This window comes from Camarhynchus parvulus, chromosome 3 (assembly GCF_901933205.1).
Source record: "Camarhynchus parvulus chromosome 3, STF_HiC, whole genome shotgun sequence".
NCBI classification, from domain to species: Eukaryota; Metazoa; Chordata; class Aves; order Passeriformes; family Thraupidae; genus Camarhynchus; species Camarhynchus parvulus.
This window is the reverse complement of record NC_044573.1, coordinates 29,589,933-29,617,266: the sequence shown is the minus strand read 5'-3', so window position 1 is coordinate 29,617,266 and position 27,334 is coordinate 29,589,933. Positions and strand designations below refer to the sequence as shown.

At 35.1% G+C, this 27,334-nt stretch overlaps 1 protein-coding gene across 1 annotated transcript in view; it reads left to right on the top strand.

Annotated features, from left to right (window-relative positions):
• DNAH8 (dynein axonemal heavy chain 8) overlaps positions 1 to 27,334 on the top strand; it is a 114,673-nt gene that overhangs the window by 12,908 nt on the left and 74,431 nt on the right. Inside the window, 21 exon segments of the mRNA XM_030944732.1 lie at positions 110 to 211; positions 1,500 to 1,646; positions 2,538 to 2,735; positions 3,272 to 3,348; positions 3,807 to 3,906; positions 6,086 to 6,205; positions 6,917 to 7,052; positions 7,748 to 7,935; positions 8,834 to 8,914; positions 9,687 to 9,803; positions 12,277 to 12,396; positions 13,141 to 13,270; positions 14,308 to 14,411; positions 15,343 to 15,441; positions 16,362 to 16,454; positions 17,850 to 18,045; positions 19,707 to 19,897; positions 21,453 to 21,579; positions 24,501 to 24,736; positions 25,876 to 25,980; positions 26,980 to 27,093. Of these exon segments, the coding sequence (XP_030800592.1) occupies positions 110 to 211; positions 1,500 to 1,646; positions 2,538 to 2,735; positions 3,272 to 3,348; positions 3,807 to 3,906; positions 6,086 to 6,205; positions 6,917 to 7,052; positions 7,748 to 7,935; positions 8,834 to 8,914; positions 9,687 to 9,803; positions 12,277 to 12,396; positions 13,141 to 13,270; positions 14,308 to 14,411; positions 15,343 to 15,441; positions 16,362 to 16,454; positions 17,850 to 18,045; positions 19,707 to 19,897; positions 21,453 to 21,579; positions 24,501 to 24,736; positions 25,876 to 25,980; positions 26,980 to 27,093 (2,781 nt within the window).

Genomic DNA, 27,334 nt, shown 5'->3' with positions numbered 1-27,334 from the left:
TGATAGTATTGACATATGTATATGAGAATTTTATTAGATTTTGTGAAACAGGAAAATTTACTGTTAAGCTTAAAATTACTGTTAAACTTTTTTCATTTGTCTGTCCTAGGTTACAAACCAAATGGTCACAACGTGTAAAGCATACATTACAGATGCTGGCTTGAATCGACTCTGGGATCAGGAGACACCAGTAGTCATTGGAAAAATCAATGTTTGTATTTTGGCGTTATATTATTTACATGTCAAACATATTGATTATCTGTTGATATTGTAAGGAAGTCCATATCAATATGTATCAAGTGCTTTGTACCTCTTGGCTTTTTTATTTCATGATGTTTTGAAAGTTTTCCCAACTCATAGTCTATGGGCATTGCTGTAATTACAATAGCTTCATCTTTATCAGTGTGGTCTGTCACCAACCTTGGAATTGGCATCTTTGCTTTATGTGCAACCAAGGAATTAATATTTCACATTTTTCCATCTTGAGGAAGAGGAGCTATGGAGGAGGGTATAACTCTGATATGGTACCATCCTGGAAAATCTGGTGTTTGAATAGACCCTGAGTTTGTCACAGTAGTTCCTTCCCATACAAGATTTCCTTGGCATACCATGAAAAGTCATTGTTAAGATAGTCTTTCTCTTCTTCATCTGATGGTGACCTATTAAGAACAGATTAAGCAAATGCAATATGCTATGGCTAAATATGTGCAGCTGTGGGAATACTGATTGCCAATGCTTACTTCATTTCCACCTTCTCCTTTTCTGGACCTCAGTTACTGAGTTCCACTCTTCCCCAAAAGGTGTAGAATACAGAGGAAGTATCACTTCCCTAGTCCTGCTGACCACACTATTGCTCATAAAGGCCAGGATGCCGCTGGCCTTCTTGGCCATGGGAGCACACTGCTGGCTCATGTTCAGTCTGCCATCAACCAGTACCCCCAGGTCCCTTTCTGCCTGGCCACTGTCCAGCCACTCTGTCCCCAGCCTGTAGTGCTGCAGGGGGTTATTGCGGCCAAATAGGACACAGCACTTGGTCTTGTAAAACACCAAATTGCTGGATTCAGCCCATTTATCCAGCCTGTCCAGGTCCCTCTGCAGAGCCTTCCTACTCTCCAGCAGATCTACATGGACACCCACATTTGCAAATTGGCTGATGGTGGACTCAGTGCCCTTATCCAGATCATCAGTGAAGATATTAAACAAGACTGGGCCCAACGCTGATCCCTGGGGACACCAGGGTGGCTGCCAACTGGATGCAACACCATTCACCACCACTCTCTGGTTCACTGTGCTCTACCACTGCATGTTCATTCATATGTTGCGAACACTTTCTTCAGATACTGAAAGAAACCCACTGTGTTTAAGTTGTTGTTGCCTCTTGACTGAAACCTGATTAAGTGATAACTAATGGCTTTGGAATGTCAATAGGTTTGAGTACTCTAGTCCCTCACTCATAAACATAGCATAATGAATATGGTTTCTTTTCCTTCACCTTTTAGGACTGCATGTATCTGTTGAGAGAATATCAGAAATGCTTCCATGAAGCTAGGGAAGAGACTTATAAAAATCTAGGGGAAAAGGCATTGGAAGTATCAGAAGTGTACATTTTTGGAAAATCTGAAGCTTTTTGTAGAAGATTAGAAAAAGTGAGTATATTGGGTGCTGTTGTTATTTGCAAAGACGAAGCGTCTCTCCGAACAACAGTTTACGAAGTGGATGCTTGCCAACATACATTCTCTTAATCATCCTTAAAGGAGTCTGTAACTCTCTATTGAGAGAATTTAGGCACTTCCACAGAGTAAGTCATCCCAATGATTGATGCTATTACCTCACAATTGCCTTCTCAATTTGCCAATTTATCTCTTCTAGTGTGGAGACAAATAACCTGATCTAGATTCAGATCATTATTTTATGAGGTTTAAAATTATGTGAAAAAACCTTAAAAACTCATGTTTACTGCCAAGCAGAATTCTTCAGATGATTCTGCTGCTTGGTGTCATCTTAACATTTAGCTTGGTAATGCAGTGAAGGGGTTTAAAACTAACATTCTTGAGTGGAAAAGGTAATAGGTGCTTCTTGGTACAGATTAAGGTCAGGCAAGGGATAAGATGATAATCATCACAAGGTAGGAATTCTGTGAGTCTTTGATGTACTTTTTTATCACTCAATATACATACTAATCTGTAGGGTTGTGTTTTTTTATTCTTTGATATATCTTTTTGTCATAAATATGCCATGTTTTAACTCCTTTTCCATATTACCCTATTGGATCTAGCAGTAAAACATAAAAATCTCCTCTTTATCCTTAAGAAAAACAATTATTATTTTACTTTGTGTTGAGTTGTGGTGACAACTGATGTTGAAAACTGAATTAACCATGCTTCAAGTATTGAAGATACTTGACTCAGAAACAACACATTTGTGAATGCAGTAGCTAGAAGAGTGGCTGTTGAATATTTTATTTTGCTCAGGTTTTAGTTTATAGAGGAAATAACAAAGAATTCATTATGAGCATGAATATAACATCTTTATTTCAGATAATGGAAATGATAGCCATAGAACAGAATTTTAATGCACTGACTCAGTGTGCAATTGAAGGTATAGATCTTATGGCAGTAAAATTCAAAAATATCTACCACATTTTTCAAAAGAAACCATATGACACCCTTGATCCACATGTAACAGAATTTGATGTGGATTTTGTGAAATTCAGGACAGAAGTTGAACGTTTAGAGGTGAGTAAATGTTTTGACGTATTATAACTTACTTGGGAAAGAATTTATGGAACTGATTGTCAGTGGGATGTTGGATTGTGAACAGGCTACATTGTTCTTCTAACCAGCATGGAGTTTATGTTTGTCTGGAGGGAGATTTTTTCCATTCCTTCTCCTTCTTTCAAAGGAAGGTGTAAAATATATTAAACAGTGCTTAAGGATGATTTTCATTCTGTGGCCAAAATGACAAAAATTGTGATACCTGAGAGAATGATCTATGTGAAAGTCATCTATTAGCCTGAAGAAATGTGGTCAAATATTAGGCAGAATAAATTTGCAGCTAATTTGTTTGTTTCATAGAACTGTATGACATTTTAGAGATTATTTGACTGAAACTGGCTATTTAATAATTATATTAAGCATGGCCTTATGAAGGCTGCTATTTTGTGCTCTAAGTGTGCTTTAAGTAACAATTTCAAATGCTACTATGTTAAGAAAGTATCATCAAAATACTATTTTCTGATCTGAAAACCCGTACTGAATTATGTATTCTTTAGACACAGCTACAGAATTTTATGCGCACCTGTTTTCGGAAAATTTTGTCTTCACAGAATTCACTTCAGTTACTTCAAAGGTATTGGCAACTATGTTTTAAAATATTTTAAGGTAACTTGAAATTACTGATTACCACAATTGAAACAGCCCAGCAAATTTTAAAACAAATGGCCTAATTGAGAATTTTTCATTACTGATATTCTGAACCACATAATCATGATAAAATATATGTTTTATCTTTCTTATGGGAATCAATATATTTTTTTTCTTAATTTCATTAGAATGTTATTATACACAAGAAGATACTAAAGGAAAAGCCTAAAACATACTAAGCAACAGCTACCAAAATACCCACCAGAGCAGAAATTTTCAACTTGTTTAAACTTCCTCAAAGAAAAAAGTTTTCCAGGTTCAAAATAATTTCCTAGATTTTTGCTTATTTCAGTTTATGTAATGTTCATATACCCCAAAACAAATTAAATCAGTTATTATTTTAGAAATGTAATTTTGGGTCATTTTTGTCAATTTTTAAAACAGGTTTCAAAGTCTGAATATGCCATGCCTTCAAGAAGAAACAGCACATACAATTAGTTCTATTCTTCAACATTATGTAGCAGAACTCGAAGCTACTAAAAAGGTATTTAATTTCTTTCCTGTAAGTTGTAAACATCATGTTAAAACAGGAGCAAGCATTTTAATATGAATAATTTTTATTTTTTCTGCCTCTTTCACTAATTTACTCCCAATTCTCAATTTATCCTACTTTTGTTTTCCTGTTACAGAAAACAGGCCTTAGTGAATGGGCAGCACAATATGCAGAACAGCTCTTGTAGGCAAATTTGTCATCACAATTTTACTTTATAAACCAAGATATTTTCTGTTATTCCTTCATAAATTAAATTTAAAGAAGCATGTTCTTTGCTGGCTGTGTACATTTCTTGCTTGTACCTTTTGGATTTTTTTATTAAATGAGGCCTCTGCAGTTAATTTGCATGTATAAGTAGTTATTATCAATTGCTGTGGCAGCATAAAATACATGTAAAATATAGGTGAATTGCATTTATGTTCATTATGAAGTAATTTTTCATGATTTTTGTAGTGCACCTTGACTGAAGTATAATGAGAATTAAGTTCTGGCAACTGCTCATATCACTTGACTCTAAACTATTACTTTGTCCATAAAATAAACATCTGCAACAGAACTAGATGTCTAAACTCCCTTTCTACTAATGAAAGAAAGAAAGAAAGAAAGAAAGAAAGAAATAATTACTCTAGAGTGAGTTAATCTGATCAATTTTATATAGTGTCCTGAAGATTTAAATAATTCCCTCCAAATAACCATTTTTCTTTGATGAATATAAAGGGAATCTGGAAAACCAGGTTGTTGAAAAAGGTTTTTTGAGATGTTTACATTTCATAAAATCAATGATAGAAGTTTGCACAAGGAGCCAATATCTATAAACTCTGCAGTTATTAGAAAATTTTTCCTCCAAACAGTGACTTAGAACTGTAGCCTAGCAAGGCTGTGCTGAACCACTCTTTACAAAACCACTCTTTCCTTTCCCTGCCTATACACTGTATATAACAATTCCTGAACCTCTAATTACTGGCTTAACTAGATGAACAGATTTTTAGCAGCGCTGCTTGCTTAAAAATCATGTAGTCCACCCTTAGTTGTATTTTCCCAGACAAAAAAAAAAGATAGGTACATTTACTGAGAGGGTTTCATCCAGGTAAGTTCCTTTCAAGGTCATTGTGAAGCTGCTTGGATTTCTTTGGTTGGGGCCACCGGAGACAAGGTAGGGCTAAGATGTTCTAGTTAGTGAATAGTTGTGTCATCACAGCCTGAGTTCACATGCCTAAAGTTGGGTGGCTCCAAATACTCCTTTTTTCTGTCAAAGAACACATCTTGATTCTGCTGACTAGTTTTAACTATTTATTTGATATTACTAAATTGCCTTTTATCTTTGTCAAACAAGTTATTTCTAATAAAATGTTGCTCTTACTGCAATGCTGGTTCTAAAGTGATTCAATACTTTGTCATTGCAAATTTCAAATGATAGTAATTTAGACCTTTTTTTTGTTTTGTTTTGTTTTGTTTTAATGCAGCCATTCACTGAGCAGGGGATATTCTTTTTTCATCTTGGGCACAGATAAAAGCATGAGCTGTGTATCTAGGAGTATCTACATGCATTTTAGTTAGGAGTTAGTAGAAAAGTGCATATCATAGAATGCTAAACTATTGTGATTTGGAAGGGACCCACAAGAATCATTAAGTTCAAATCCTGAAATATTATCTAATAGTCAGATATGTGTGTCTGAAGAACAGTGTTGATGTTTCTGTTCAGGAAAAAACTCCCAGTTAACTGTCTAGCTTGGGCCTCTCCAGAGGCCAGTTCCAAGCAAAGGAGGAGAAGCCCCACAAGAGTTCTCCTGACACCACTTCCTTAAACAGCTTGTTTTCACAGCAGATGGCTTCAAAGTCAGGTGTCAGACTTGATCCTGAGTACTGGCTGCTCTGCCCCAGGGTTCACAGTGCCTTTTGGTGCACTCAGGTCTCTCTCATAAGTGAGCACAGCTGAGAAACAGCAGGAAATAATGGAGACAGCAGAGGTACCAGCATTGATGTGTGTGCATCTTTGAAGGGTAGCAAGTCAGGGAAGAAATACATTTTTCTCTCCATGAGCTGTTGTGTGACACCATGCAGATTTAATCTGTTTGGGAGGAGGAAGAAATTGTGCCACCAGAGAAAACAGTTTAGCATTTCAATAGATTTTTTTAAATACATGTGTTTAATGATATTGTTCTTGCTATAGCTTTACCAAACCGAGAAAGATGACCCTCCTCTTGCTCGAAACATGCCACCTATTGCAGGAAAGATACTGTGGGTGAGACAGCTATTCAGAAGGGTAAATGAACCAATCAGCTATTTCCATGTAAGTTGATGTGCGGAAAAATTAGGTGTTTTGTGTAACTGTGAACTGTCTTCAGTAGGGTAATCATAAAACTTCTGGTTATAAATGCATCACTTCTTATATGCTAAGGAACATTTTTCTTTGTATGTTTATACTGCTCTGCAGTAAGCCTTGTCGATCCAAGATGTAGTGTTGGAATAGAACAGACTAGACTCTTTCAGTTGAAAATAACTTTGAAGAATTCTTGAAATGTTTGAGCGATACTCCTACAAAGCATCTAGGGTCTCATGCCAAGTTAACTTCTATGTGAGAGAGATTTTCACTTTCCTGTTTCCCTCGGATGTGAATAATGATAATGTAAATCTGTTCCAAGGAAAACAGACATAAATACTGATTAAAAAAGGAAACTTTTACAATAAATTTTCACTTATTCAATTTTGAGTAGAACCGAGTATCCATTTCACTGTGAATTGCAGGTATCTATGACAGTATATTAAGTAATTGCTCTTACTGATGTTAAATATTTAGTATTTTTTCCTTACAAGTTCTTACTGACTTTATTGTCCTGTAAATTTGAATCATTAATATTTGATACACTTTTTAAGACCTCTGTCAGTATAATTCATAGTATTAACTGACACTATGTATAGACAATAGTTAAATTGAGAAAAGCCCAAGTGATATGGGTGGTTTTGGATGTAGTTTTAATTTGAATGTGCTGTGTTTTAACAGAAACATTCAGAAATCTTGGCAAGTCCAGAAGGTAAAGCAGTTGTTCAATCATACAACAAACTTGCATATGTATTGGTGGAGTTCGAGGTAGTCTATCATAATGCATGGATGAAGGAAATGTCACAATTACAATATCGTAAGTAATTAAATATGTACTTGTTCTTTAAATTGTTGTTGAATAGTAAGTTAACATAAATTAAATCAGATTTTTTTTAAAGCTTCATTTACCCTTAACATGTGCGAGTAAATCATGGTCCAGTTATCAGACTCAGTAATACAATCTCAGTGCTTTACTGACCTTGATGCCGGGTTTTGATGCAGGGGATTGCAGATTTGGTACACTGTTTGACTGTACAGATGACTGTAATCATTAGTGACACAAATTCTGGTATTTAAATTCTCTATGTGTACTATTTAAGAATTCTTTCAGAGTTTTTATTTTTCCAGTATAATAATTCATAAGGTTGTATTGCCCCAGTCCTTCTAAGGACAAATATATTATTATTAAACAGCTAGAAATGTTTGATAGTCAAGCATCATGTTTCCTGATACTTAGAGAACTAATTTCATGATTTTTTAACTTGGGCTGAGAAAAATTATGACACAAATAAGAGTGTATCTGAGGCTTGTTTAGTTTATGAAGAGAAAGACAGAAAGTTAATATGATGGAAGTGGGTTGTGTATTTTCTTTAACTGAAAACAACATGAAGCTATTTCACAAGTAACCCTACATACTTAATCACTATAACATTAGAAATATGGATTTCGCAATAATTTATAGAAGTTAAACAATTGTTTGCCTCTGAAACTGATACTAGAATGTCTTTACAGTTTTACAATCCACGATATTTGTGCGTCATCCTACAACTGAGAAGTTCCTGGTTAATTTTGATCCCCAGATTCTAGAGATTGTGCGAGAGACAAAATGTATGATAAAGCTGGGTCTGGAAGTACCAGAGCAAGCATTCAAACTAGCAATAATAGAAGATCAATTGAAGTCAAACAAGTTGAAATTAGAGGTAAACTTGAAAAGTATCGTGATTGCTGTTCAAAAAAATTAAAAAGAGAGTGTGTTTAAACATGGATTTTTTTTCTATAGCTAAAGATTAAAGCTGGGTAAGAGGTAGTTTAAGGTAAATTTGTGGAATGCACAGGTGAACATAGAAAATCTCATTTGAAAAGCCCCTGTTAAGTCCTGTGTGGGCTGGTAGATACTTAAATATAAGAATATATACTTCATATACCCAATGGCATACTAAGTATACTTTGGTCATGAGATAATTTAAGCTATACAAATAGTTTTCACAGTCAGAAAAACAGTAAAATGCAGGGTTTTAAAGTTTTTGACAAGAAACATTGGAGTTAGTCTGGTTTGGAATTGTGAAGAATTTTGAAGAATTTTGCAGGTTTCCTGCAAGAGAAGTTACATTTGTTATACCTATTGTAGTCTCTGCTATGGTGTTATTTGAAGAGCCTGTATCCTGGGGAGCCTGTATCTTGTGCATCATACAAGACTTCTCTGTGTGTGTGTGCGTATGGCATAAGAGAAGAGGATATTTTAAAACTTAAGCATCTGAAGGATATGATACTCAATATTAAGAGATTATTGCAAAGATTAAGCTGTCTTCAGTTCTAGAGAAAGTTAATTCTTTTTCTGGCTTTGTGCCTTAAGAAAGTGTTACAAAAAGGTGGCTTTCATTTCTCCTTCTACGGCATAATACAAATTCATTACAACCCAGAAATGATGTTCATAGGTATGTAATGTCTGTGTAAAATTCTACATTTGTTTTCAAATACAGCATTGTGCAGTTTTCAATATCCTTTTTCAGATGATTTGATTGTATGACAAATTGTTTTCTTGAGTAAAGAAATGTTTTAAATATTCTGTTTGATGCTATCCTTTCTAACAATCAACAGGGTGTTATTGAATCTTATGAAGATTTGTGTAAAGGAACACGAAATGTGTTTGTAAATCTGCTGACACCAAAAAAGCAAAGGGTTAGTACTGCTCTATGCACTTCAGTATACCTCATAGGATCTTAAAATACCTTAATAATAATTTATAATTCTGAAATATTTAGATGGATCTGCATGTTGTGAGCTTAATTGATTTTTCTGAGACCTTTAAGACTAAAAATTTGTTTTTCTGATCCCTCATACATTTCTCAAATAATGTGCTTTATGGTCAAATAATCTTAGTGCCTATGAGATAGAAGACCAGTAGAACAAAAAATATGGTCTTTGAGGTCTATCTATCTCCACAAATCTCTGGCTTTAACATGGAAATTTGCTCAGAAGGAATTATTAACTTTTTAAATTGAGTCTCTTCAGTGGTGTGGAATGCTACACTATGATGTTTTATGCTACACTAAAAGTACAGTTTTATTGGAGATGCAGGATGTCCATCCCACAAGCCATTTTGTTTTGCCAGACATTTACAAGTGTACGTATCTGAATGTTTTAAGTAACCCTCCCCATTCTGTTTGTAAGTAGTCACACTGAAAGGTTGCACACTTTGTGTAAGTTTGTATAACTACAAAGTTGGACAGAAGTTTGAGAAACTAAAAACCTGAGGCTGTAGTATGCACTACCCTCCCCTTCCTTTCTATTGCATAAATTCCTTTGACCTTTTTAATTGGAAGCTTGTAACCTCCCTTGCACACCACTCTGTTTTATAAGCAATGTTAGTAAATATAATAATAGAACTTGTTTTAATTGTTTTCTCTTGTGGTTTTTTTTTTAATCTATTAAAATATATCTTTATGTTTAGATGGAAGCTGTGTTGAGGCAAGGACTTACCATGTTGACTTGGTCATCTGTCACACTGGAAACTTTCTTTAAAGAAGCTGATCAAATTCTGCATATATATAGGCAGCTTTTGAGAAGGGTAAACATTTGCTCACTATATAATTAAAACCAATACCTTACAGAAATTATTTCTAGGATGCTATATTTCATATTCAGACATAATCTGTACTTATTTTTGTACCATACCTACAAATTTTATTGCTTTTTAAATTAGGCTGCTTTTCTTGGAGTAGGGATACACTCAATGATTCTCTTCTATTATTGCCATCATATATTTGATTTTTCCTACTGTCCTTAAAATAGAATCTATTTCCACTTCTTGTCTTCAGATGCTGCGGCTTTCACTCCCGATTTTCAGAGTCAATGCCTGTCTTTGAGTGCTTGTCCATGACTGCAGCTGCATAAAAGATACTTCCATGTAAAAACTGTTGAGTGGAGAACTTTGGAGCATTAATTCTATCCATAGCAGGCATATTGTGAAACTCTTTGTGCAGCCCATAAAATAATGAATGAGATTATGCTCTTTTCTCACAGTTCTCTGCATGCTGCTCTGTGCTCTTTTACTCTCTTGGTATTCATCACATAATTTCTGAATTTATTTTATTCCATATTTAATATCTACATAAGTTATCTGGATGATGGGATCAAGTGCACCCTGACAAAGTTTGCTGATGGCACCAAGCTAAATGGGAAGGTAGAAAGACACCCGACAGGAAGACCTGAATAGGCTTGAAGAGTGGACTAGTAAGAACCTTACAAAGTCCAACAAGGACAAATGTAAGGTCTTGCACCTGGGCAAACATCATTCAGGAGTGCAGCATAGGCTGAGATCTACCTGACCTGGGCATCCTTGTGGATAACAAGTTCAGTGTGAGTGAACAGTGTGCTGCTCCAGCAAAGAAAGTCAGCAGGATGTCGGGTTGCATAAATAAGCAGTGATAACAAATCACCATCCTCCTCTACTTAGCGCTGGTGAGGCCAAAATGGATTCAGTTTTGGTCCCTGCTATACAGAAGACATTTGAAGAGGGTTCAGAGAAGGGCCACAACAATGATCAAAGGACTGGGAAGTCTGACAAATGACGAAAAGTTGAGAGAAATGGTTTTTTTCCACCTTGAGTAAAGAAGGCTTAGGGGAGACCTTATCATCATGGTGTAATATTTGAAGATTGGCTGCAAAGAAGATGGAGACTCCCTTTTTACAATAATTTATGTGGAAAAGATGGGGGGGTAATGGGTATAAGCTACTTGTGGAGAATTATCAATATGACAGAAGAGGAAAATTTTTCACAGTGAGAACAGTCAGCCACTGAAATAATCTCCCACTGAAAGTGGTGTATTTCCCAGACAATTTTGAGGCTCAGCTGGACAGTGTGCTAGGCTGTCTTGTTTAGGCTGTGCTTTTGCCAATAAACGTTGGACCACATGATCCCTGAAGTCTTCTTTCAATTTGGTATACTATGATTCTATGATTTACCATGCTTAAGGACCAGTATTGGCTTGGTTTTTTCTCAAGACTTTAACTTGACAGTCAGATTGCCCTTTTGGCTTGATGATTAAACTGTGTGGCTATTATCTTTTCTATGAATATTGTAAATTGTGTTTCCTTTGTGGTAGGAGATTGTTAGTCACTAGTCAGTGTATCTAGTTCTTTTTATGTATGTCAGAAAATCATAATTATGAGCAATGCCCTGTTTGCCACTGAAACCCAAACCTGGAAAAAGATTGTCTTTGTCAGAAATGAACAGTTTTGTAAGCCTGAGGATATCTAAAATAACCATGTTTTTATATAAATTTGAGTTGTATGTGGTTTTTTTTTACTTCTCCCTGCCATATAAATTTAAAAAAGTTAACCTTGGTTAGACTCTTGATTTCTGTGAATGGGTTATTATTGTCAAACAGGAAAAAAAGTGATGTGCAATGGAAGCATGAGGTATATTGTGAAAAACAAGATGGAATATCACAAATGCAGACTACTTCAGATAAAAGACTAAAAGATGGACAGAAGTCACTTTTACCTGGATTCTTCCATGGCGAAAAACAATTCAGTGTAGTTAACTGTATACTAATAATGCTGCAATTGAGGATCAAAACCTGAGCAAAAATAGAGTTGACTAAAAGAAGGAGAAGGACTGAAGATTAACCCATAAGCAATTTACAGTAGACCCACCCCACTTGCCTTGCTGCTAAACTTGTGGTCAGTAAGACTATGAACAAGTATCCAATTATATTGATGTAGCTTGTTCTATTACTCTGTTTTATTTAATCTAGAAGCAGTGTACCTTGCATGACAGGAATGATCCAGAGTCTGACTTTTTGTTACTGCCTGTCTGCCTAAAACTGCAGTTAAACCAGCCAGGATTCTTTGGGAGTCCAGTAATTGTTACTTAAGTTACCATAACTCTTATTATTCACTTGGAGAATTTTCTACTCTGTAACATTCTTGCATTTATTTTTCTGCAATACATTCTTTACCTGTTAAAGCGCTCTAAAATGGAATACATTATGCTTTAAAGATAAATGTATGGTATTAATGTGGTTTTCTCTTTTTAGGTAAATGTTATAAGTGATGTGCGGATTGGTACAATATTAAAAGAAATATCAAGTACTTCTTTAGTTAGCTTACCAGTAGATGGTGCTATCAAAATTGAGGATCTGTTGACTGACAATGAGGTGTGTGCCACTTTACATCTTTCAGCTTGAATTTTAGGGCATGTTAGGAAAAATGCCTTAGTAAATGAAAATAAAGCTATAAAATTCTCTACGTGGAAATACAGAACTTTATTTGTAATTAAATGATATTGGTTAAAATATTTTATATGAAGATATATTGGTTCTTTGGTATTTGAGATACTTAAGCTGTAGTATTTCATAGATCATCTTATTTAAGTGCTTTGTACTTAGATGAAATTTCTTGTGTATGAAGGACCTCAGAGATATATAGCCCTTCTTCCCCCCCTATTTTTTCCAAATTGTTTTTAAGGAGAAGGCAAAAAATACTTTCCAACAAGTATATTTGAAAATCTGAAAGTTTTTTAGTACAAAATAGGCTAAAAATGTATTAATTATCGAATCAGTGCAAGTAAATAAAATTATTAAGGACAGTTGAAACAGTGTTTGGGTAATTTCAGATTCCGAGTGTGACCTCTCTTCAATATTCAGGATTTTTTTAAGCACCTAAAAGTACCATTGCATTTTAAAATCTGGGGTTTTTTAGGCATTAAAAATATAGTGATAATATAGCAGAAGTTTTTATAAATGTACAAGTATATTTTAGTAAGTATATATGTTTCATTGAAATGGTTTTGGTCTGATTAATACAATATTCAGGAAAATGTTTTGAATCTCCATCAAGAGAAACAGTAATAAGATAATCAGTGTTAACTATGATAATGCATTGATATTTTTATTTAACAGGAATATACTAAAGAGTGTTCTGAGTTATTTAACGTCAAAAGCATGCGCGTTGAAGATGCTGTTCAAGATCTAATAGAGATATTTGAAAAGCATTATGAATTTCCATCTCCTAGACCCTCAGAATTACAAGGTAGTTAATATTGCTTATTTAAATAAAAAGTTCTGTGGACGTTAGCTAATTTTTATCAAAACTGATATGTTTTAGTTCATTTGCTAAACAAATTTTCCTCCAACTAAAATTTCATCTGTGTCACAGCTCTGCCTTCTTTAACCACTGTTAAACTAAACCACTAACTTATGAAGTACAGAGATAACTCAGTTGTGGGGTTTCTAGAGTTAAAAGCTGTCCTTCTGTTTAGATTAGCAAAGTATTTGCTCTAGAGGAAGAACATTCAAGTTCTATTTCTATCAGTCACTCATCATAACTCTCCCATGTCACATCTCGCCACCTGTAAATTAAATCCAGTGTTCCTCTCTTCTCAGCTCTGTCAGCTATTTGGTACTGTCCTTCTGTTTTTAACTTTCCTGCAGAAGTACAATTATGTGCTTTTTTGGCTGGTCAGTTTAAAATAGTATAGTCAAAGGCTGGCACTTGAATGACTGGTTCTCACTTCTTTGGGATGTCTTACAAAGATTTTAGAAGATCCTGTATTGTTACAAGAGAAATAGTTTATATTTAGGGGAAAAAAATGTTTTCAGGAAAATTTTATTTTGAGGCATAATCAGTAATGGAGCTCTTTTCTTTCATGGGATTTTTTCCTTCTGGGTTCAGGTTTCTCCAGCTGTAGAGGCATAGGCAGGGTCAATACTGCAGATGGTTCAGTAGGATGCAGGCAGAAAAAGATGACATGAAAATATTTCTCTGTCCTTTGTTAAATTGTTTATGCTTATTTTGATTTTTTGGTCATTTTCATGGATATAATAATTTCTGCCTATCCATCTTTAGTAACAGAGTGGTAGTGCACTGTGTTTGCTAATCTAAGCCTTATAGGCCGGTCTCTAAACCACATTCCTGGTGTGAAAAAGTGTCATGAAATAAAACCAATTTTTGGTGATCCAGGTATTACTAAATAAAAGTCAATATTTGTTTTGCCTCTAATGAGGGGACAGCATGCTTTAAAGCAGAATATTTGTATAATAACAACTTTCTTTTTTTTTAATTTACAGGAAAAGACAAACGTATAGCATTTGAAGGTAAAGAAAAAACTCCTGCTGAAGGATCTCAAAGTGAAGATAGCAAGAGCAATGATAAAGAAGAAGAATTTAAAAAGGTATTTTGTGAAAATAAGGAAGTTATTTTTAGGCCAGTTGGATTAGTAAACAGGATCTTGAGTTTTGGTAGCTGCATATATATGTTACAGAAAGACATCACATGGAGAGTATAAAATGTAATGTACAAATGATGAAATAGCTTACCTAAAAAGTGCATTTGAGATGGATTTTAGTTTTTACAAATATATTGCATTTTATTCCAATTATCACCTTTATTAAACAAATTATTGACAAAAGTGGTAAGTGTAAAAATTGGAGACAATAATGTGCCTAAGCCATAACACAGACTTCCCTTCTTGGGTAGGCAGGATCTTTCATAATTTCTATCATTCTCTTCCAACTTCATCAGTAAAGATTGTCTTTGTACTTTTCCCATAAAGAATGCAGTTTCTTCATGTTCAGCAGAGAAGGAAAGTAGAAGTAAAGAACAAGGACTCTCAAACGTGGAAGTACAAATACAATAATGCTACAATGTTGCAATTTTTAAAAATAGTGATAATCTCATATTACTGTATTTTCATATTCTTGATCCCGTTGCATTTTATTGTATTTGTCTCTTATTCAAAAATAGGCGCATGTGCACCAATATTCTGGAATAATTCAAGGTTTAGTTTTGTGGCTTGGTTTTCTATTTGTTCTTTTTTTAATATGGAGAGCTTTTCTGAAGGAGTGTATTTCAAACAGATTTCAGTATTTGTTATCTGAATAAGACAAGTTGTTTCTTCACATACTGTATTCTCTTTTCCATGCAGCTTTTACTTATTTACTTGCTTACAACCCCCCAGCTTCTCACTTTGTGCCTTTCATGTAGCTTACAGCATAAATTCCTTCTGACAAAACCTATTAGGTTTGACTTAAGACGTTTTTGCAATAATTTTCAGGTTCCTATGTGAACATGATGCTAAATAATGTATGGTTTATTTATTACAGAACTGTAAAGACTTACTTGCCTATTTCAGTCGCCGGCTGCTAGTCAGTCTCCAGAAATCAACCCGACTGTCTTTGGATCGTATAAAAAGAAGAATGAGTGTTCCAATGTAAGTTGCAAACGAAGGATTCTCTCAATAGTATGCACTCTTTATGAATTTTTCATGATAATGGCAAGATCCATACAAAATCACTCTCTTATATTCAGTATGATTTCTATAGATTCTTCTCCGTTCGAACAGGCATAGAGTTCAGAGACAGAATTGTTTCAGTATAATATATTGTACTTTGAAAAGCCTACTTAGAATTCTATTAAGAGAATTTAGTTCAAGCAAGTGAAGATTATGATGTTTTGTCGTTAATGTTTGTTAAAGTCTGAATTGCTTTTTTTTTTCCTAAGGACATTTTTCATAAAAAATGTATTGAAATCCTTATCAAAGTAAATGGGAATTTTTTTGGTTGTTTCCTTCATATTTGTCTACTGTATCATATTGTTGAATTCTCCCTATTTGGTTAATATATCATACAACAGCATTTAAAATTGTACTTTGCTCTATGTTTTTAGGTTTTAATTTCAGTTTTGAGTAGGTTAACATCATGTTTTTATAATTTTGCACTAGCTTGTCATCTTTGAAACTTTTTTTCATTCTGTTGAATACTTACCTAAAATGTAATGGGACAACTTTTGCTCTTGATAGGTTGTTGCATTTAATGATCAATGAGACCTTCTTATGCCCTATTCAAACCACTGGCAGAGTTCCATCATTCTGAACCTGAGAGTTTAAAATCCAGAATCAGAAAATACTCTGGAGAAAAAATTCTGAAAGCAATGGCTGGATCCAAGTTAGCCTTTGTCAGAATGGTGGAGCTCTAGCTATTCTCTTTATCCTTTAAACAAGAAACTTCTGTAAGTTTTGGAAATAGTACATAATTTCATTTGAAAATTCTCCATGAGGCTTTGGTCAGAAAATGTAGCTCAAAATTATATTTCTCAGATAAAGTGAGGAGGTTCTGTGGTAAAGTGTTTATGATATGTGTCAAAATCATTTTACAGCAAATCTGAGAATGTCACTCCTTTTCTAAAAGCAGAAGTACACCTTGAGATTCCAAATCTGGTAAGTTTTATTTTATATAGGTAAGGTAAGATACATTGTCTTACAGTTATCTCTGCATTTGCCCAAGCGCAGGGTGTGGGCACACTTCCACTGAACCAGCATCTTCTCCAAAGGAGAGCAGTTGCTCATATCTTTCAGTGTGCTGAGAGCACTGATGAAATGTGCTTGCAGTCCCAATGCTCTGGCCTCTGTCTCAGTTGTGCTTGCAGAACCTTGCTTTTTAACCTTCTGTGGTTTAGGAATTACATTGCAATCCATTCATCCGTGTTCTTTGCAGAATGATTACAGTTCTCCTCACGTGTAGTAGTTGCATTACTGCTATTACATGGAATAGGTTCTACATCTTGCTTTATTCTTGTTCTTATTCTTATTCTCTTACTTGCGTAATCTAAATACTTTTGTTGAATTTCAATAGTGAGCATTATCTTTGCTCAGTTTGGCTTTAGTCACCTAAATGGGAAGTTAGATGACCAGAATGAGGAACACTGAACAAAAATAGAAGATTCAAAGCCAGAAAAAGGAGTTGTGGATTTCTATGTACAGGGGAAAAAAGGCAGCTCAATTGCAAAGAAGTAAAGCATTAGTTTGTTTTCCTTTTGTAGAGTAAGATAACTATATGTCAGCAATATGTATTTTTTATTTTATGAGAGAAGGTTGCAAAATTTCTCAAATATCTTATAAAGATTGATGGGTTTATATTGAAATTACAAGCGAGATGTATTGATATTTATGAATTTTCCATATTCATATTGATATTATGAATTTTCCATTGATATTTATGGAAGCATAAAGCACCAAGCTCTACCCACTGCAAAGGAAGTACATCTCTCTTTCCAGTCCTCAAAGGCTTGGCTGATCCAGGGCAGTAATCAAATAATTCTGGGAAAAATACCTCTTTGCTAATGCTAAACTCTAATGAGAGTTTGCAAGAGCCTTGCTTTTATGCATGTGGCTGATCATACATAAGGCCTGAGAAGGGTGGGAAGTGGTGGTTGCATGTTAGCATGCAATTTCTAATGCTTTGTTATTCTAGAGTGTAAAAATCAAGGTTTGTAATGTATTCCCATATTTTATATAAAAGTCATTATAAAAATGATGCTTAAAATGTTGCAGGAGTTTTTTTAATAGCTGTAAAAAAAAGCCAGTAAATCTATCTGCTTATATACTTGGTTGACTTTTCACCCACAGTATGAGTGCATAATTAGATGGTAGGTCATCACAGTATGTTTCATCTCTTTAGAAGCAATTCTGAGCCAGACAACTTGCTAAAGTTGTATTTTCCAGCTTCTCTTCTGGGGTCAACTCTGCAATTCACTATGGGTGGAGTAAAACTGAGGTCTCAAAAATGACAATTAGTTGCATTTATTTCAACAATTTTTCAACTGTTTTAAATAGGTAATAGTTCCCAGTTTAGATGATATACAGCATGCCATCAATCGCATGATTCATTTAATACTGGAAGTAAATAGAGGAGTTGCTCAGTGGGGACAGAGGCATTTGCAAAAATCTATTTTAAAAACAGAAACAGGCATGCGGCAAGCAGCTTCTGCAGGCTTTGGATCGCAAGGAAAAAAAGCCAAAAAAGGGGAAAGTAAGTTGTTTGTTTAGGTTTTGTTTTACTTTTCATTTTGCTTTTTGCTTTAATAACTATGCCATATATAAATATGTGTAAATAAGCTCACTTTTCATCAGAGAAGCCTACTGTGGATTATTTTACATTAATTTTGGGGAGTTTATTTTGATTTAATTACCTGTATTTTTCAGAAATAGCTTTTCAGGCTTACTTAAGTATTACAACTCCAAAAAACAGTAAGCAAAAAACTTTGAAAAATTCCTAGATTCTGAATATTTTACTTAACTTACAGCAAAGTAAGCTGTTGATCAATCTTTTTACCTCCTTATTGTGGAATGTAGCCATAATGATATAGCTGAAACCATAAACCATGATTTTATACTAAATTTCATTGAAATATTGAGATACAGCAAGAGACAGATTTTAGGAAATATTTTAATTGCTGGATGTATTCCTAGATTGGATTAAAAACACCTCAAATGTTTTTTCATGTGAATGAAAAATATTTGACTGGAGACAGACCTACATCCATTTTAGTCAAATACTTTATTTCTTAATATTATTTCAAAGTGTCTCTCCATACATTTTGCAAGCCACCATAAAAACCTAAATATGTTTTTACATATTTACATTTTACATGTGGGTTTTTCTTAGCTGTTAGACCCAGTGATATGCAATCTAGTTATATCTTTGTTATCATTCCTTAAAAAAATCTGTAACATTTTGGAAAGTTTTTATTTCTGACAGTCCAGAGCTGTTACTTTATTCTTCTACTGATGTGTCTTGTATGAGTCTCACCTCTTCTAATGGGCTTCAAGCAGGGTAGCAGGAGCCAATCCTTGTCAGACACTCAGAGTCTTTTCCTCTGCTGTGTCAAAATACAGCATCAGCAAATGACCATTTTCATTGCCTTTAACTAGACACCAGCAACACTTGGGGGCATATGTTAATATTATAGCAATGAGATTATGGAGTACACTGGTAAGGATGGATGAATCTGAGACTGTTTCCAGTAAGCAGATCCCAGAAAAAGGCTTCAGAGTAAAAGAGAACTTGGAGCTGCCTCAAATTCCCCCCATTAAAAAATATATGCTGTGGGAAGGGTGGAGTTTTCTTCTTTGTTCACTGAAATCTGCTTCAAAATGCTCAGGGATTGTTATGACAGAAGGAGCTCATCAGATCTGAAGAATATCAGTTTCTATATTGACCCAGATTTTCTCAGCAATTAACCAAAGAGTTTGAGAAGTTTACACAGCTTTAAGCAGTATATACATCAAAACTTTAATTTCAAAAATTAAAAAAAATATTAAATAATGTGGAAATTTTATGTGGCCTTTGATGTTCTGCTTACAGTTACATTAAAATGAAATTTCATTTCATTCATTCATTCATTTCATTCATTCATTTCATTCATTGAGAAAATGAAATTTGTGAATGAAGATGACTATTTTCTTTCCATTTGAAAACGTTCATTTTAGACTGAATTTGCTCTAGCTGTATAGTGCCTGGCATGAGCTAGCAGCTGGTACTTCACATTAAGCAGTGTGACAGATCTTTGAAGAAGCATACTCAGCCTTTCTGAAGAGCACCATTGCTCAATTTGGTATGCATAGGTTTAGAGGAGAATTCTAATCAGACTGTCAGCAATTCATTGATTTATATATAATTTTATTTTACAGAAGGAGGTGATGAGGTTGTCAGAAAGTTAAAAAATTTTTACTCGGGTGTTGCAGAAAATGAAGCTATTACTAAAATAATTGTGATGCTCTCTTCTGCTGGGAATTCTCTAAAAGAAGGAGTTAGTGACGTTCTGCAAGAATTTGATAAATATAAGGTGTTGTGGACAGAAGATAAAGATGCCATATTTCAGGTCAGTTTAATGATAATAATTTACAGGACTATTCTTCATTAATCCTATCTTTTGAAATCAGAAAACATTGCGAAAAATCAAGGAAAAGAAAAAGATGTAGAAAACACATTTACAGCTGAAATGCTTCTTTTATCTTTCTGTAGGAATGGTACTGTATCTGCTAATGATTCTGTGCCATTCTAGATACTGAAAACCTGGTAATTGCTTTATTTTGTTTGTGTAACTCTGGATTTTTGGCCAGAAAAAAGCAACCCAGTTTGATATGAGGCATGTCTCTATGCAAACACAGGTAGCACAGGGTATTAACAAGAGGAGTTAGAGATATGCACATGCCTGCAAGGCTACTGGAATCACAGGGGGGATGGCACCTATGAGTGGAGCGTTGGAATGGAGGGACACAGCCTCTTTAGGAAGGCTAGGCAGGGAAGACCAGGTCAGGATTAAAAGGAGGGCAGGGACAGGTGACATTATAGTGGGGATCTGCTACAGGCTGCCTGACCGGGAGGTCCAAGCAGATGAGACTTTCTGTAGACAGACAGGAGCAGCCTCACACTCACAAACCCTGATCCTCATGCTGCTGAAGGAACAGCACAGCAGGCCATAAGCAATCCAGGAGGTTCCTGGAGTGTGCTGATGATACTTATTTGACCAAGTAATGGAAGAGCCAATGAGAAGAGGTGCCATACTCTACCTTGTTCTCGCCAACAAGGAGGAGCTGGGGGTGGGGAAGGTGAAGCTCAGGGGCAATTTTATGCTGCAGTGACCATGAAATGGTAGAATTCAAGAGGAGTTTATGTGGGTTAAAACCCCACCAATTCATAAGCAGGGCTGAAATTTTCCTGTTAGTCCAATTAAAATTTTAAGTCTAAAGTAATTAATGTTACTAGCTTGATCTAGTTACTACTGATGAATAGGCTACTGCTACAGTGAAACCTTCAATAATAAGGCAGTTAAGTTTCATACACACATGTTTAATTTCTACATTCTTCCTTTTCCACTATGCTAACCCTTCCACTGCCTGAGTACTCCTGGACAGAAGAGTAGAAGTGGGATGATAAATGCTTTCAGCATTTATTACTTGCCCATGCAGCGTAAGCATAATCAGTACAGGTCTTAAGTAATATTGTTGAATTGCAGCTTTTCAGAATCACAAAATATTTCTACCTTTGAGTTCTGCTCAGGGAACTACTTAGAAAATGTGTTTTATTGTGATTGTTTCTCACATTATTGGGCTTATGAGGTAGTCTTTCTGTAAGCGTGGGCATGCATATGACCTCTGTTTCATCACCTGTTTTCACAAAACAAGTAGATCCTTAATATGTCTGTGTTATCTGTTTCTCTGTTGAATTTGGTTGGAATTTCCCAACAAGGTTGAGTGTTAGTGACAGAGAAATTTATAAACATTTGTTTTACAATGCTAGCAAGGCTACAGAAGGCTAAAACTAAGTATAATAATGGTATACATTTTCAGTAATTGCTGAATTACAGTTACAACATGTTTTACCAAAATTATGGAAATGGACATTTGTTGATTGACATTTTAAACTGCACACAGGAATTTTTTGCTACTGGTCCTACCCTGTCTGAAATTAAAGAAGAAATAGTTCACTACGATACGTTTGAGCAAGAGATGAAAAATTTTAAACCCGTTATGCTTCTTGGTCCAATTGAATTGCACACAGGTATGACATTTTCTTATCTTAGTATGTACAGTAAGATAATCAGTAAAATAGTCACACAATCACAGAAGATGCATAGTTGAAAGGGACCCACAAGGATCATTAAAGTCCAACTGCTGACCCTGCACAGGACCATCCCCAAGAATGACACCATGTGCCTGAGAGCCCTCTCCAAATGCTTCTTGAACTCTGTCAGGCTAGTGCTGTGACCACTTCCCTGAGGTGCCAGTTCCAGCCCAACCACCCTCTGGGTGAAGAACCTTTATCTAATATCCAACCTAACCCTCCCCTAACGCAACTTCAGGCCATTCTGTGTCCTGTCACTGGTTACTACAAAGAAGAGATCAGTGGCCGCCCCTCCTCTTCCCCTCACAAGGAAGATGTAACTTCAATGGGGTCTCCTCTCACTCTCCTCTTCTCCAGGCTGAACAGACCACGTGCCATCAGCTGCTCTTCATACGGCTTCCCCTCAAGGCCCTTCATCATTTTCATTGACCTCCTTTGGATGCTCTCTAATAGTTTAGTATCTTATTTTGTGGTGACCAAAACTGCACACAGGCCTCAAGGTGAGGCTGCCCCAGTGCAGAGCAGAGCAGGAGAATGCCCTCCCTTGTCTGGCTGGTGATGCTGTGCCTGATGCTCCCTGGACATACTTGGCCTTCCTGGCTTCCAGGGCACTTCTGACTCATCTTCAGCTTGCTATCAACCAGGAGACCCAGGTTCCTTTCTGTGCCACTGCTTTCCAGCATCTCATTCCCTAGTCTGTCCCAAATCCAGGGTTTCCCCATTCCAGGTGCAGAATCCGGCACAACTTTCCCTTGTTGAGCTACACATGGTTGGCGATTCCCCAGCCCTCTGGTTTGTCATGGTCTCTCTGCAGGGCCTCTCTGACTTCAGGTGAGTCAACAGCTCCACCTAGTCTGTGAACTTCCTTAGTATTCCTTCAAGTACTATGTCCATGTCATTTATGAAGGTGTTGAAGAGCCTAAGGTCCAAAATGGAGCCTTATGGTACCCCACTGTTGCCACGTCCCCAGTCTGATGTCACCTTGTTCACTACAACCCTTTGTGCCTGACCCATGAGCCAGCTGCTCACCCTCACACGATGTGTTTATATTGAAATATATCTAGACATATTTCAATATGAATAAAAATCACTGAAGAGACCTCACCAACTGTCAGCCCTGGCTCACTCAGATCCTTCTAAGAAGTCTGTGATAAAAAATCCTCCATTCCTCAATTCTCCGTGCCTTCTCTGCTTGTAAATGTGGGCACTAAGTTTTGTCATGAATCTGAAGTTGTTACAGAGACTTTCCAAAGAGTTAATGAATGTGTATTGACACTGATTTGATCATCCTTGGTACTCCTGTCTGGCATCACATCAGCCAATGGTTATAAAGAGCATTGGAAGCATAAAAGCACCTTCTTTGGTACTGGAGAAAGACTAGCATTTAACAGCATTAATGTGTTGTTCCCTTTCAGTGTTTGTTTCAGGAGACATGGCTACTTAGTCATTCCCATGTTTAGTATCTCTTGCTCTCAGAGCATTATGTTCCGAATTAAGCTGTGTATTCTATTTGTGCCACAGTTGGTTGTGCTAAGGATTCCAATGGCACTTATCCCTTTCACCTCACAGGTTATTACAAGACTAACACATCTTCTCTTGACCAACTATCTGGTTGGTACCTAGTGACAAGTAGAAAATGTGTCCTGCTGCAAATATCGGTGTGGCTGTATTTCTAATGAGCAACCCTCTTCTTACGACAGATTAGTTTGATGAGATTAAGAAATAATCTGTGAAATTTGTCTTTCTTGCACATCAGAGAAGCAGAAGATGCCTGCTTTGAAGACGAGTTCATTTCAGGATCTTGGTGATGCATTAACCCTATTTCTTTCAGTGAACAGGCGAAAATGTCAGACTGCTGACTGCACATCCTCATCCAGTTTCTGGATGCAGTTTCTTTTTAATGAGACCACTCTGGAAAACTATCTAATATTGTGTGACCAAGAGTAGGAAGAAAGATTTTATCAAAAAGAATATGGTTTTTGTTGATGGTCATGTGTGACCACTGCATCACAGGGACCCAAGTCCTCTAGGTTACAGAACAAAGATGTTAAATGTCTTTTATGATCTGGGACAGCAGGTAGTTTCTTGGACTCAGTTTAGGTTTGGGAACTGATTTATTGTGATTTACACATTTTAACTTCTGGAAGGGTGTGGTAATTTTCTTGAAATGTGCCTGGGCTTCACGAATCATCTCTTTAATGTTAATAGACACATTATTAAAGGAGCATCTATATCTGCCGCAAAATTTGTGGTTTTTTGAGCAGAAGTGTTTTATGCTATTAGTATATGTTGCTTTCTTTTACCAGAGTACAAAATGCTGCCTAATAAAATCCTAATTTTTTCTGAAAATAAATTTGAATTCTTGACTCTTCTGTCTCTTCAGTGTTGATTTGTGATTATATATTAAGTGCATATAACATGGTGTGTCTCCTTACAGTTTTAGCTGTGAACTCTTCCAAGTCCCAATTTTGAAATCCCAAGATGCCATTTCCTCAAAGGGTATAAAGCATTTAAATATCACTGATCTTAATACATTTGGTTAATGTATATCAAAGCTATTCTCTGAAAATCCACATTAATAAGTAGACATTTTTTCTTTATTCATCTTCTCTATGTGCTCCACTAGGTAAGCTTACCAATAGGTTTTACAGATACCATAATATACAATAAAACAACAGAAATATATTTAGTTATGGTTGAATTTGTTTTGAAACTTTTAAAATGCTGTAATGGAATTGCTTGTCTGCTGTTTTCTAACTACTGTTAAAGAACCATATGTGATGATGTGGGCTTTTTAAATAAAAAAATTAGGATATGAATTGAGTAATTTTTTTTAAATTATTGTTTTTTAAAACCAGGACCACTGAAGAAAGCTTTAACAATTGAAGCCAATTCCTGGAAGATGGTCCTCTGTCGTTATTTAAATGAGGAATATAAAGTGAAATTGCTAGACATAATATCATTCATAAATGATTACCTAAACAAATTGGCTCGACCTCTGGTTGACTTAGATGATGTCAGATTAGCAATGGAAGCTTTAAAAGCCATTCAAGAAAAGAGATCAGATATAGACATCTCTATGGGACCTATTGAAGTAAGATGACTTCTAGTTTGTTATATTGGAAAAATGTTATTTTTATTATTAATAATAATATATATAATAAGTGTCACAGGATAAGATAAACTTTGAACACTGTCTTGAAGGAACTAGGCTGAAGATGGGAAACAAAATATTATTTTTGGTTTTTTATATTATAAATGATGAATATATATTCATATGAATATATATTATGAATCAGATAATTTGATAGATTCTGTATTGACACAAAACAGAAAATAATTATTTCTCAAATTATAATATAGAAACAATCTAGGAGACAACATGCAGAAATAAGAAGATGAGAACACAAGACGCAGGAGCACTATGCTCCATTTTGCTTTTCATTAACCTTAATCCTCCTACTTTTTCTGTATGTGTGAACAAATATCTTGATCATCTAACTCCTTGAAATATAGCCAGAGAATATTCATGAAACCACACATCATGGTTTGCTGTCAAAAACTGGCAACATTCTTTTAGTTTTTTCTATAAGAAAGAAGCTGAAAAAGCTAAAACAAGCTCATTATAAGGACTTGGTATTTACTATCACTGCCTGAAAAAGTCAGCTAATAGAACAAATTAATTAATTAAATGATGTAGAAGTAAACTGCGGAAATACAGCTGCCTTCTTAAGTGTGTATCAGGTATGTTAGAAAGTCAGCCTTACATCAAATAGAAGAACCTGAACAATATTGTAGACATTTAAAGTAATATTCAGCAACCTTAGCAAAAAAGGTTTTATAGATGATATGGCAAAATATTTATAGATGTGTAACTTAACGTGCACAGTTATTCAGAGTTAGGGAAAATTCATCAAAATCTGCATTCAGGTGAACTGTAGATATGTGAAATAAAATACCATTGACATGATAAAATTTTATATTTTCTGATATTAAATCTATGGTGTTTGTATGTTTTCCTAGTATTTAATTCAAGACATCTTTGAAGAAATAGTTTTTGCTGTTGTTCCCTAGTTCTTCATTCCTCATCCTTATTAGAAAAAAAACCCCACCAAAACAGTTATGCCTAAAATATAAGAACAGATTTTCTTTGAAATGTTTTTTACAAATTTGATCTATGTTTCCTCAAACTTATAATGTATTTTTAAGTTAGGTTTGGTTTTTTTCATCTAGGAAGCCTATGCCATTTTAAATGCATTTAATGTGGAAATTACAAAAGAGGAATCAGATGGTGTTGATACAATGAGATATGCTTTTAATAAATTAAAAGCCCAAGCTGTAAGTACATAAAATTATGTTATTTTCCATTTGTGGAAAACATGTGAATTTCTTCAGGTCATAAATGAGAGTGTGAGACTAATTGTCCATCCTCTCTGACTTCTCACTCTTGACATCAGTTCTGCAGTAGTGTCTTAAACTACTATTAGTAGGTTCATTTTCTAATTTCATTTTTCTACAATATAAATAAATAAATAAATAATGTTTGATATTTAAACATTATTGTAGCTTTTAGATATATGTATAAAACCTGCAAGAAAATGCTGTGTCTGCTCTCCCTCATTTCCAGTTTTTGTGTCATTTTTGTCTGATCAGGGAGTTTATTACCCTTGAGTTACATTTTTCTAAGAAGTGTGTACTCTGCCAGTGCCCTTACCCTTAAGCGGTTGTGGTACTTTCACCTTTGTGATTTAGAACTGTCTTATATCCCTCAAAAATTCTGTCTTTATTGAGTATTTTATGTCATGAAGGTGTTTAGATGGAAATATGTAGATATTTTGTCGAATTTATTAAGTTACATCCTCTTCCACAGATTAATCACTCAGGAAAGGACTCAAGAGTACATCTTATATTTTTGTGCAGCTCTTGGTTATTTCTCTCAAAATTTTGATCAAAGAAAAAGAAATTTGTTAAAGAGAAGCTGAGGCCTGTGTGAGAAAGATGACTCTGTTAGCTTGGGGTTTGAGGTTTTATGGAGGGAGGAAAGAAAGATAATAGGATTTTGTTCCGCCACCCCCTTGTAATAAAAGACATTCCTTTAAAGTCCAATGCAAGATTTTGTTATGGTTTTTGGTTGAGGTGCTTTGGTTTATCCCTCACCTTTCCTCTCAAAAATTGAATATAGCACCATAAAGGGGGAAAAAGGTATTTAGCTTCAAATAATCAACTTTTATTAAAAAATTTGAGATGTTTTATTCATAATTTGGATTTATATGTAACTCAAATATCTGCTACTGGTTCTTACAGAAATAACTTTTTTTTTAATCTTTTCCATGTCAGATTGTAGTGCAAGATGAATTGGTTGAAGTTCAGCCCAAGTTTAAGAAAGAGTTGCTAGAAGCAGTTGCAGTTTTTCAGGAGGATGTGGCACAGTTTGAAACAGCTTATGAAACGGTAAATGAATTTAGTATTATTTTGGTTTTCAGGATTTGGGTGCCAGAATTTTATTCTGCTCAGCTACTGGTGTTGGATGCCATGGTTGCTAAGCAGTCATCACTGTAGGTCAAACTTTTCAGTATGAAGAAATACACACAACTCTGTAAAGAAAGAAAAGAAGCACTGGTGATGCAACTTGTAATGAAATTGTGATTATAAATTACAAATTAATTTAGAAACTGTAGTTCATGTTGTGGCA